Source organism: Varanus komodoensis, unplaced genomic scaffold (assembly GCF_004798865.1).
Source record: "Varanus komodoensis strain SLA01 unplaced genomic scaffold, ASM479886v1 scaffold3, whole genome shotgun sequence".
Taxonomy (NCBI): Eukaryota; Metazoa; Chordata; class Lepidosauria; order Squamata; family Varanidae; genus Varanus; species Varanus komodoensis.
The window spans coordinates 15,746,683-15,759,650 of NW_025335761.1; the positions used below are offsets into that span (position 1 = coordinate 15,746,683).

General features: G+C 48.3%; 1 protein-coding gene across 1 annotated transcript in view; it reads left to right on the plus strand.

The window, feature by feature from the left end:
* The first annotated feature begins 4,986 nt into the window (after positions 1 to 4,986).
* Positions 4,987 to 12,968, plus strand: part of PLEKHD1 (pleckstrin homology and coiled-coil domain containing D1) — a 37,012-nt gene continuing 29,030 nt past the window's right edge. The window contains exon 1 of the mRNA XM_044436657.1: positions 4,987 to 5,135. Within this exon, the coding sequence (XP_044292592.1) occupies positions 4,987 to 5,135 (149 nt within the window). The remainder of the gene's footprint in view (positions 5,136 to 12,968) is intronic.

Genomic DNA, 12,968 nt, shown 5'->3' on the forward strand with positions numbered 1-12,968 from the left:
AAAAATTAGCTGCATTTCAAGAAGAATTGGCCTCATTTCTTTTGCGTGGTTGTGCTGAAGCATTTCAATAATGTATGTGGTTTTTTTTTTCTTGCAGCAGGCACTATTTGAATTTATGCATAGTTTTGATTCCTTTAAGCCTGAAATACAGATTTTATAAAATAGTTTGTTAGTCCTTGAAAAAGTGCTTAATTCATGCACATGAAAATGTATTTTAAAATATGTGAGAGAAAATGGGCTTATATGTCTATTTTAAAAGAATTAATTGAATTCAGAGTTATCTTGAGTGGAACCCCACTTGCAAGATACTCTGGAATGGTTAGGAGGTTTTGGGGAGGAGATGTCCAAGTGGAAGGAGAAATTGGCAAAAATGCCCTCCCTTTTCTCTCGGGTTCAAGTGTCTACCACATCTCAGAAATGTTCTTTTTGACTTACTCATTAATTCTGCTGGTTGGAGCTGATCATCTTAAGCATATCCAAAAAGTGGTCTCATAATAATCCCCTTTAGCTTAGTTATATTCCTAAAATCAAACTGGGAAGCAACTCAGCCACTGTGGGTAAAATTTTCAATTATTGTGATGTACCTTTGACATAGATAAACTATTACGAGCCAGCAGTGTGATGCAGTGGTTCAGAAGGCAAATACCACCCTTGGATGTTTAGTCAGAAGTGTAGCTTCCAGATCTAGGGAGATGTCAATACCACTCTCCACAACTCTGGTGCGTCTGCATCCAGTTCTGGACTTCACATTATAGGAGAGAGGTAGGTTAGAATCAATTCGGCTCAGGGTTACAAGAATGGTAGCCGGGTTGGGAGGGATGGCATATGAGGAGAGATTGAGGGAACTGGGTCTTTTCAGCCTGGAGAAGAGACTCCAAGGGGATCTTTTAACGCCTTACAGGTATGTGAGGGGATGTCATACGAAGGAGGGCCATGACCTCTTCCCTGCAGTGCAGGCAGGATGTGTTCCAATGGGGCAAAGCTCAAGGAAGCAGACTTCAGGCTGGATGTCAGGAAGTACATCCTGATGGTTAGGACTTCTAGGATATAGAAAGAGCTTCCAAGGGAGGTGGTTGAGGCCCCATCAGTGAGGATGTTCAAGGAAAGACTGGACAACCACACGTTGGGGATTACTTTGTTTCTATGTTTTGTCTTTCATGCTACATCCACAAGGTGGAGTACTTAAGAGAAAGCAGGGTTGAAGTTTTCTGGTCACACCACTGCATCATTTGCAAGAAGAGACTGGATGTATATGCCAGGGTGATCTGCAGATCAGGCTGACTAGATCTGTTTCATATTGACAAAATGCAAACTGCTATCTTCCTTATCCACTGTCTGTATAAACTTCAGCTTAGAATAGTGAAAGATCAATGCAACATTACAAACTTAAGACAACCAACACTTAGTGTGTTTTGGAGCTATACGCATTTCCTTCTTCACAGAACAGTATTGCCTGGCAGGCACATTATCTCTGCATGGGATTTTAAAAGACATGTATATTCAGGGTAGTATATTCCTGCTATGTGTACTTTATAACTGGAAACACAGCTACTGTTCCCTTTGCTGTAGCATGGAGCATTTGTAGATCAGAGGCTCTTTAAAAAGAATTGGAAGAAAGCCTTTTTGTTTAGTCTCTGTTCCCCTTACTCCTCTAGCCTGGAAGAGATAGCAAAGCACAAGAAAGAGAATAAAGGAGATATGCATATTACTTGTCTCTGAGATGCTCCCCAGGCACTGCTCAAGACTGAGAACAGCATCCTTAGCAGCTCAGTGCCGGTGTGGCATGCCAGCCTGGCATGCCAGCCTTTATACCTTGCTCAGAGGCCAGGGGACACTGGGAACAATTCCCTTTGCTGTACCCTCCCCTTGTTGAATGGGACCATGCCTGACTAGTTCCAGTGTCCTTCCACTCGGGAAATGGGACCAGTTAACTTGGATAAGGATGACCAAGAACCTCGGTACCAAAATGTTCAATGCTAGAGTTTCAGTGCTAAGCACTGCCAACCCCAGCACGGTACACACCGCCCTCATTCCTCAGCGCCAAAGAGACACAAGAACAGGCTGCCCCGGATGTGGCTGTGTTCGACCAGGACCCAACATCCTCTTCAGAGAAGAGGGGGTGCTTCTTGCAGCAGGTGTTCAGAATGGCCTTGGACCTGTGACTGGAGATCAAACAGCAAAGGGAACAGGTCACTGACCCAGTCTTCGATGCCCAGTGGTCTTCCCCTTCCCACCAGCCGTGCTCCAGATGCTAACGCAGTCTTGGAAGTCCCCTGTGGTTCAATACATCAATATATTAAGCAAGGCTGAACTGATATACCTGGTGCTGGAGAAGGTCATTGCATTCCTGTTCCAGTACCCAAGGCTGAACTCTATTGTTGAGTTGGTACAGGGGACATCACAAAGGGAGCACTCAGCCCCAGTCAATCACAAGGGACACCAACTGGATGACCTGGTGAGGCGAATCTATATAGCATTGTCTCTGGGTCTCCAGTCTCAAATTATAAGGCCTTGTGGCTCCCTACCAACTCTTCTTATGGGAGAAGATGGGTGCCATGAGCGAGTACCTCCCAGATGGCCTCTGGGATGCATCCCACCTCCTTCACACAGAAGTGTCCAAGCTGGGGAGACCCCAGGTTGCCACAGCCAGGCACATGTGGATTGCAACACTGAGAGCATGATGGGTATGGTGGCCATTTGCAGACACGCTGGACTCCCACGAGTGACAGGTTCCTGCACTGAGGACCTCCCCTTCAATGGGAAGGGTCTCGTCAATGCACAAAGAAAGAAGTAGATGGACTCTGTCCAAAAGATGTGCTCCACTGCCAGGAGGATGGGGTTCCCACAACCATTGTCCAGACCACTCTCCCACAACAACAGAGGCACTCACATGCTTACTTCCCTCACGGGCTCCAGGTGGCCTTGCAGCCAAAGAGGTTCGACTTTCCAGCATGCTTCAGGCAAGGACAAAGGAGCCCAGAGGGGAGCAAACTCCAGCTCTGACTGCCCCCAGCAGCCCCTACCACCCCTTCCCCTCACGCACCCTCTCACCTTTTGGTGCAATCAAAGGCATGCCCCCATCCCCAGCACTGCTGTCAGAGGTGGACATGTTACTCCAAGAGGGCTTTCGAAAGGGCCCACTCCAACCTGTCCGAAGGTTTTACTCTTGATATTTCACACTGCCAAAGCAGGACGGAGGATTCAGAATAAGCCTAGCCCTCAGAGGTGTCAACCAGTGTATCACCCCCAGGAAATTGAGACTGGTCACTCCACAGAGCATCCTGCGTGTACTTAACCAGTTTTGCACTGCTATGTCCAGGACGAGTGAGCAAATGGGTTGCATTACCACACGCCTATGAAATGTCATGGTAAGTTGTCCAGGAACACTGTGACAGGTCGTTATCCAATCTGATTTAGAAAAGAGTAATCAAATACCAGGCAATGACAACACAATGCTCCACACTCCAGAACTGAATATGGATTGAGTTTGAGTTATTGAAATCTGGGCTGTTACATTGTTTGAGCTCAGCTGTGCTAACAAACCATAATGAACAATCTAAGTTCACAACCCAACCACAAACCGTGGGTTCTCTTTGTGAGTTTGTTCATGGTTAACAAACCATTGCTAGCACACCTAGATTCAGGTAACATAAAGACCTGCATTGCATTGACCACCCATAGCTCCATGACAACCATTACTCAACCCTGAATGTGGGGTATGTCATCTCAATCCAGTCAGCATGTCTTTATCCACTTGCTTTCCCCAGTTCTCACCTGGAATCAGTCTTGCAACCTGGAGCTCTTACTCAGTGGAGAGAAGGTATGAATGCTGTGGGGGACAGGAAAAGTGATCAATATTCCCCTTTGCCTTGTGCTCTTGGGTGGAAGAAGACCTGGTGACTCATCATGACCTTGATGGTAAAGCCAGAGGAGAGTTTCAAAAAGGGGCAGTACTATGAAGGCTTGTGGGAATTGACTGACCCCATGTTCCCAAACAGTGCTCTTCGCTATCTGGCAGTTCATAATTTCAGCCTGGTGAAAGTGGTACTTCCAACCAGAATGTTTATAGCACTAATCATTGCTCTTCCCTGGTAGGCTGCATCAACTTCCTTTCCAGCTTTTCCCACCACTTGATTAGCTTTTTCTTAAGACAAAAGTTCATTAAGAAAGAAAAGACAGAATAATTGCACAATGCTTTCCAACTGGTAGCACTAGGAGCGGTCCATCTGGAAGCACCCCGGGTGACCTCATCTGCTGTCATGTGCCTCTAGTGCAAGGGCTGAGCCTTTTTCAGTCCAGAGGCCAGATTATTTTGGAGACTGTCCTGGGAGTGAGCAGGGCCAAAGGCAAAAGTGGAGAAACCACAATACTAGCACAGTTTAATGTACAGATTTTACTGCTGGTAACCCTGCCTTAAGGGATTTATTTCAACCTTTTAGAATGGGGGAAAATGTACTAAAGCCATTTAGTTTGGGGGCAGAGTGGGGAAGGAGATGTAGCTATATGGGGACCTCTAGAGGACTATATTTGGCCCTGCTTAGGGAAAAAGTCAATTTTGCCTCCCTGCATATACCAGGAGAGAAGCAACTGCATACTCACTGGAGCCACAGATCTGCTTCTCAGCTCTGGCCAGAATGCTGCACAGACGTGCGGGGTGACCCGCTCTGCAGTTTGAGCATCGCTCATTCCTGTGCTATTAGCAAGACTGCCTTCACGCTGAGAATGTTCACTCCGTTTTGGTGTTTCAGAAATGATCGGGAATGAGGAAGCTCTCATTGCTGCATCAGGGGGACAAATATTGACTGAGCACTGAGCAGTCCAGTTATTGATTCAAAGCGTAGCCTCTCTCTCCCCCTCTCCCTCTCCCTCTCTCTCCAGAGTTAGCAGTTGCGTCCTTCTGGTTCATTGCATTTAATCTGATTCCCTGAGCTGCAGAGCAGCAGCAGAGAATTAGATAAAAAAAAAAAATCCCTTCCCCGCTTAACAATGTTCACTTCCAAATCCAACTCTGTTTCTCCTTCACCATCCATGGAACCTGCAGATTCTGATGCCTTGGATATCAGCACCAAAGTGCAGCTGCATGGAGTGCTTTGGAAAAGACCCTTCGGAAGACCATCCGCAAAATGGTCCAAGAGGTAAGTTGCAGAATTTGCTTGCGAAGAACTGTGGTTCCAAAGCAAAGGCTTTGAGTGGGGGTTGGGGATGTGAAAGATCGAATAGGGTTCATCTTGCACGGGGAAAGCCAGAAGATCCAAGATAGACTCCGAGGGAGCTTTACGTTAGGCAGATGGGTCCAAGAATCCAGCATCATATGTATTTAGTTTTAGGGTTTTTTTTAAGGTTTACTTTTCTGGAATATGTAGGCTAATAATGTGGACGATCGAAACTAGGTGTGTAGAGAGTATCTGTATGCAGAGATCTGTGCAGTCTCTTTGCCTGCTCTCCTCTGGTGCCCTCCCAGAGGGAAGTCATGCTGAAATTGAGCCAACTCTGTAGGAGTATGTGTGGTCTCCAGAAGTCAACAGAAGACTTACATTTTGGTGCCATGTATTTTTCGTGGGGTGTGGTGCTAAGTCAAGCAGGGAGCAGCCTGGCTCGTTTTATGGAACAGCTTGGGTTGAACTGAAGCTCTGCCAAGATCTGAAGTGTTTCCTTTGCTACCTTTTTGCTGTGATGATGTATGAACTCAATGCCAAAATATTTTTGAGGGAACAGTTGATGTCACGGGCACTGTTCGGAAGAGCTGCCTTCCATGGTGTGCGGCCCTCCAAATGTGGTGCTGGGTTGCAGGTAGAAGAATTGAGCAACTATCACCTCCCTCGGTTACGCATCCCTCAAGAGCAGCTCCTGGGTCTGCCTGGAAAGCTTTGGCCTTGAGGCAGTGTAGCAGTGTCATAAATAAAAGGCAAACATGGAGTCCTGCACTGAGCAGGGGGTTGGCTCTTTCCAACTCTACTACTCTATGATTCTGTGAAACACTTCTGTTTGTAGCACTTCTGTTTGCAGAGGGACAACCCTTTGTCTGTTCGAAAATGCATACAGAGTAGCTTTAAGGCCCTTTCCAGAATAGCAGTCCTCCCCAAAAGTTTAACTTGAATACCAGACAACTTTAATTTTTGTTTCTGCATGTGTGCTTGGAGAAGCCTTGGGAGGAAAAAGGGCGACCGGGATTAATGTGAGCAAATGTGAGCAAATACACGCACTGGCTTGGTTTTAGGTGGCTGGAGCCAATGGGAGCTGTAGACTAGAGAAGCCTGGCCAGGGCACTCTCCGGTGACTGGGACTCTAGGTGGCTGGAACTGGTGGGGAAGAGGATTGCTGCTTTGAGCTTTAAGACCACCCTAACCCCAGCATGGACCCCAGGGCTGGGTGCCTGCACCTGGCCTGGCTATTCTGGCAGGCCTGCTACTGGGTGGTGGCCACTAGCAGGGGCATCTCCTAAGGGAGTAGCATCGAAGTGGGTGTGCCCCTTTGGGATGCCCCTTTGGGATGCCGCGAGGGTGAGGGTGCCTTTTGGGTTGTCCCTCACTATCCGCCTCCTTTGTGGGCCTATGCTTGGGGCCATGGCTGAGAGGGTGTCTATGGGGCCAAGTGGGGAGATGGAGGGGGTCCCAATTAGCTTAGTGAGAGGAAAAGGAGGCATGGTGCTGGGGAGACCACTGGCCCGGTCAGGGAACGTGGTTCAGGCAGCTAACGGCTGTGTCATGTTCTGGTCCTCCCCCACCCATGAGTTTGATGGTTGCCATGTCAGCCGGTCCTCAGATCTCCAGATGCAGCTTCTAAATGCCACATGAGTTCATAATAAAACGATCTAATCCAATCATGGACAAGGCAGCTGGTCTGGCATGTATTAACTGAGACCTGGATGGATGAACAGGAAGGAGCTGATCTCTCCCAGGTGTGCCCAGTCAGGTGCTTGGTTCAGCATCAGGATGGACGTGAGGCTGGGGAGGGGGAGTTGCTACAGCCTGTGGGAAGTCCATCTCTCTCTCCAGACACTCTGTCGGTCCAGCCACTAGTCTGAGTGTTTGCACCTTCTGTTGGGCCAGCAGGACAGACGGGGGAGTCTGCTGGGGTACCACCCACCCTGCAACCCATCAGTTTCCCTGCCTGAGCTGATGGAGGTGTTGCCGGATATGATGCTGGAGTCCCTCAGGCTCTTGATCCTGGAGGACTTCAGCATTCATGCTGAGAGCACCCTATCTGGGGCTGCTTGGGGTTTTGTGGTCGCCACGACAACCATGGGACTGATGCAATGCATATGGTGGGGCATACTCTAGACTTGGTCTTCTCAGGCCTATTTGAGGATGGTGCTCTGAGTGTGGGGACTTTGACTCAGTCCCTTTGTCGAGCTGTAAACTTAGGGTGGGTGGGAGACTCATTAAGAGGGTCCACCTGGAGTCTAATGAATCCGGATAGTTTCCAGAGGGCTTGGGGCTGTTTTCCAGCTGACGTGGATGGTGCACCTGTCAAAGCCCCGGTCACTCTGTGAAATATAGAAAAGAGCTGGGTGGTTGACACGATCACTCCTAAGTGCCCTCTCTCTTGTAGGGCGTTTGCAGTTCCATGATATATCCCTGAGCTGAAAGAGATGAAACAACACAGGAGAAGGCTGGAGTGCAGTGAATGCATCCGAAACCTGGTGTGAGCCCACAGCCAGGTATATTTTGAGGCAGTGAGGGCTGCACTACCTCACGGCCTCTATTCAATCCTCTCTCTTCCCTGCCCAGCAGAGCTTTTCAAGGTTGTCCGGGGTTTATTACACTCTGGCCCCAGGGACGCCTTGGAACTTTCTATAGCCTGCTGTAACCTACTTGCTAGGCACTTACTTACAGGAGGAAATCTGGTGCTTCTGCTGAAACCTGAATGCCAGAGTTACCAGCAGTTGAATCGGTGGCACTATCCAGAGCACAGCCTGGTCCAGCTTTGTTGGTGAGTTTCAGTTGGTGCAGCTCAAGGATGTTGGCAAGTGCCTGGATAGGTCCATGCAACCACCTCTGTACTGGATCCTTGCCCTTCCTGGCGTATAAATACCGGCAAGGAAGGGATAACCAGCTGGGCCAGGGAGGTCCTCAATGCCTCTTTACAAGAAGGAGCAGTCCCTTGCTGCCTTAAAGTGATGGTGAGACCACTTCTCAAGAAACTCTCCCTGACCCCCAACATTTGAACATATACAGGCTGGTAGTAAATATGCCTTTCCTGTGCAAGGTTCTAGAAAGAGTGGTTGCCAATCAACTCCAGGCACATTTGGATGAAACTGATTATCTGGATCCATTTCAGCTGAGGCTCAAGCCTGGTTTTGGCATGGAAAAACCTTGGTCACCCTGGATGATGATCTATGCCAGCAGCAAGACAGGGTGAGTGCAGCCCTGTTGGTCCTGCTGGACCTCTTGGTGGCTTCCGATGCCACTGACCCTGGTGTCCTTCTGGAGCTGCTGGCTGAGGCAGCGGTTCCCTCCTACTTGAGGGGCTGCCTCCAGAGGGTGGCGCTCCAGGAATATTGTTCTGCCCTCCAGCATAGAGTTCATCAGGGGTCTGCTCTGTCCCCAGGCTATTTAACATTTATGTGGAACAGCTGAGTGGGGTCATCTGGAGTGCGTCGCCATCAGTAGGCTGATGACACACAGCTCTGTTTCTCCTTTTCATCATCAGCAGGGAGGAGTATCTGGTCACAATAATGGACTGGATGAGGGCTAACAAACTAATCTCCAAGCGAGGCTGTGAGATGCTCTTGGTAGGTGATTCCTTTGACCAGATTTAGGGGAGGGGGTGTTCAACCTGTTCTAGACAGGGCCACACTCCCCCTGAAGGAGCAGGTTCATAGCCTGGGGGTGCTCTTTGGTCCATCTGTGTCACTTGAGGCACAGGGGGCATTCATTAGGCTTTGAGTGCCTTCGACCAGCTTTGGCTGGGGCCCAGCTGTGCTCCTACTTGGACAGGGATAGCCTGGTTTCAGTGATCTATGGTCTCGTAATCTCTGGATTAGATTACTGCAATGCACTCTGTGTAGGGCTGCCCTTGAAGACAGTTCAGAAGCTGCAGCTGGTGCAGAATGCAGCAGCAAGATTAATAACTGGCACCTGGAAGCCTGAACATATTAGACCAGATCTGGCCTGCCTGCACTGGCTGCCTGTAAGCTTCTGGTCCCAGGTCAAGGTGCTGGCCCTAACCTATACAGCCCTACGTGGTCAGAGTGCCTCTCCCAACCCCAATCTGCCTGGACACTATGCTCAACCTCTGGAGCCTTCCTCCAGGTACCAACCTCTCCAGAGGCTTGGAGAGCGCAACTAAGGGGAGGACCTTCTCTGTGGTGGCTCCCCACCTTTGGAACAACCTCCCTGCTGCAGCCCACCGGGAGCCAAATTGGGCATCTTCTCAGTGCCAGATTAAGGCAGTCTTCTTTGCAGAGACCTTTAAAGACCTCCCTGGTCATTCAAGGGCCTGACACAATTAGCTAGGCACCTTTTTAAATTCTTGACCAGATCTTTTAAATTCTATTGTTTTTAATGCTTTTATGCTATTTTAAATTAATTCTTGTTATTTTTATCTATTATATTTTATTGCTTTTACATGTTGTTGTAAACCACCCGGAGAACTTAGGCTACGGGCAGTGTAGAAATAAATAAGAAGGCTATTTCAAGAGCATCTGGGGGGGGGGGGGAGGTCTCCCTCTCCTGGGTTAAGCCAAGAGGCTTGTAGTTCCATTGCAGAGAGCTTACTTTGCACAGAGAATCCCCCACGCTCAACTCTTGCTATATTCTGGCAGCGCTAGGAAAGACTCCTGCCTGAAACCCTGGAAAGCTGCTCCCTCTCAGTGGAGAGAGTGCTGAGATAAAAGGGCCAAAGGCCTGGCTTGATATATGGCAGCTTCCTGCTTTATGGAAAATGTGGGCTTGACTCGGGCAAGAGAGGTGATGCCTTCACCATACTTTGCAAGATGGTTCTAGTCAAAAAGGGCAGCCAGGAGAGAGATTGGAGGGAGGGGCAGAAGTCCAAGGCTGCTGGCCCTCTGAGGTTCTCTGGTGGTCATGCCCTCTGCCTCCAGCTCCACAGCATTCCCTCTCCTCAACCACCAAATGTTTGGTGGTTTCCCAGTATTTCCACATTTTCCCCCTCCAATCAACAAGGTTGAAACACCTCTCTAAAGGTTTTGCTGCTGGCAGGAAGAACTCTGAAGCACCAATGCATGCTTGGTCCTACCCCTTCTGCCTTTATCCCACCCGCCATTGCATGCAGCTCCTGTGTGTGCCTGCTGAGTGGAATCCAGTCCTTGGGAGAGCGGAGGCCTGGCCTAGGAAGCTGCCTCATACGGGGCCAGAGGTGCCCCCAGGTGTGGCCGGGAGGTCGCCGCCTCCTGGAGAGCATGGAGGGGTGTGGGCATGGCAGTCAGGTTGCAGGTGGGTCGCGGACTTGAAGGCTGCCCGCTTTCTCGAGCATTCTTCTGAGGAAAAGTGGACAGGCATGGCTGGATTGTTTCGGGAAAGGGACTGCTGTATTAAGTGTCATGTGGCTCCGCTGTTTTAATGCCATTTCCAGCTGATGGATAAATCTAAAGGGAAGGATTTATCCACTAATGCATAATGTAGGAAATGGCTTCCCTGGCAGTGGTAAAGTACGTGTGCTAGTGTGGAAAGGACGTCTGTCAAGGAATTCACAGTGCCAGTCATCTTTCTTTTGTTCCATAAATTTAGCGTAACGTGTTTGTAATTTGTAATAAGAAATGACAGCCGTGGCATTTTATGTTTATAAGCAGGCCACGTCTAAAAGGCCAGAGTCACTCACGGAAGGAGCTAAGGACTGCTGTGAGCAAAAAGAACAAAAGCAAAGATTCTTTGGCTGTTGGCTGAGAGCAATTTCCTTCTAACCAATTTCTGTGCAATTCCATCCTCCGAGTGCTATTATTAATTAAATAGAATGTTATTCCTGATGGACAAAGAGAAAAGCTTACATACCTCATCATCAGAAGCTGAAAATAGTGCTAATGGGAGCTTTTATTCCTATTGCTAATAAGCAATGTAGGGGGGATTTTCATTGGAATTGGGCAGGCATGGGAAACGGGAGGCTAAACCTCGCCTCCTTTCCTGAGGTCTCAAATGCAAATTTGAACACAGGAAAGCTGCTTTGAGCTAATTCAGACTCTTGGGCCATCTAGCCTAGTGGTACTGACACTGACTGCAGAGGCTCTCCAGGGTTTCAGGCCTAGGAGGAGACGCTGAGGATTGAACCCAGGAGCTTCTGCATGCAAAGCAGGCGCTTCGCCCCTGAGCCACAGCTCTTTCCCTGGCTTGTACGTTATGTTTCATTTTTAATGTCACCGTGAGAATATAAAGGCAGAATGCATTTGAATGGTACGTTAAGCATTACATATAGGGAGGAGAAAAAACCTCTCTCTTCAGGCAGCCACTTATTTAAGCACTCATCTTGGGCAACAGAGAATTCCATGCAGGTGAGTGGACAGCCTGACAGAGGAGAGATGGAGTATTCTGTCCCTTGTTTGTATCAAGCACAGAAAACAAGCCGGTTCCTAGAACAGTGAAAGATCCACACAGAAATGCAGCAGGCTGCTGGAATTGAGGTGGAACTCTCTGTTCTTCCTCTGCTAGTTGATTTTTGCAAGCTAATACATTTTGTGCATCGTTACAAGGCTGCCATAAAGGGGTAAAGCTCCTTGAGATGTGGGGAGAAACCTCGCACTGTGTGACCAGGAAGGGTACAGGCACTGTCAAATCCATTCTCATATACATTTTGCAAATTGTCAGGTGACTTCCATCTGCTCATTGAGGGAACTAGATTTTGCAAGAATGCATCCATGCAGAATTGCACAACGTCAGAGCTGCACAAATTTGCACTTCTGAAAATGTGCAGATCTATCTAAATTATGCACTTGGAAAATACATACAGTGTTTCCTTGCTTTAGTCTATGGTGGAGATCTGTATGTTTTGGTTGGGCCTTTTGCTTTTGTTTTCTTTTTGCTATTTTGCATATTGTTTTATGGCTAAGTTTGCATCAAATTCCAAAAAGGTTCTGCCAGTCCTACTTGGATCTGATATGGAACCTATGAGTCAGATTCCTAGAAATCCAACTCATTGAGTCTGTTGCAGGTTCTCTGACTAGTATGACTTGCTCAGGAACTTGGCATGAACCAAAGTGCGAACCGAGTTTGTGCAGCACTGTGCTGTGCTATTTGTCACAAAAATTACAGGGAGTTATCTTCAATCAATCAGGGGAAATCTGAGCAATTCTTAGCTTAAAATGCAGTATGTCTGAACAGAAGAATGTAATCAACAACTGGCAAATAGAGGTATCAGCAGGATAACTTGCTGACAGCTACATATTCCACATAACATAGCAAATATCCAATGCATTTAAATAGATTTGGAAGCCAATAAAACTGGCTTGAAAACTGATGCAGGATTAAGGTCCTAGAATGACTAAAATGCCAACAGGAGAGTTTCAGAAGCTACTATAAAAATTCTAGAGCTCTTAGATCTATAGCAATAAAATAGAAGTAAATAGATTTAAAAAGTCTCCCAATCCTTCAGAACGAATTTTGCTGACACATGGATGACTGAGGAGGAAAATTACCTCCTCTCTGATGCTGCTGATGCAAGTAGCTTCATCAGCAGAACCGCTTCAGTCAAAATCCAGTAAAACCCATATCCGTGCTTTTGTTTGAACACAAAAACAAGCTCCCACGGGCGGGAGCATGGCCTGCTGCCGGGGAGCTTGTCTTGTGCTGTGTTACTGCTGTCCTGCAGGGCAGCGAGCCATTCTGGGCCGACTGCAGTGGTGGCTGGGAAGGGGAGCATTCCCTGTGCGGCCGTCTGTTCCCTCTCGCCCAGCCCCCCAGTGCCCATCTGCGGCACAGTGGGCTGCAAAACTCACATAGCATTCGCTGCTATCCATGGTTTCAGGTATCTGCTATCTGCTGGGGGGGGGGGGGGTTAGACCCTATCCCCTGAGGATT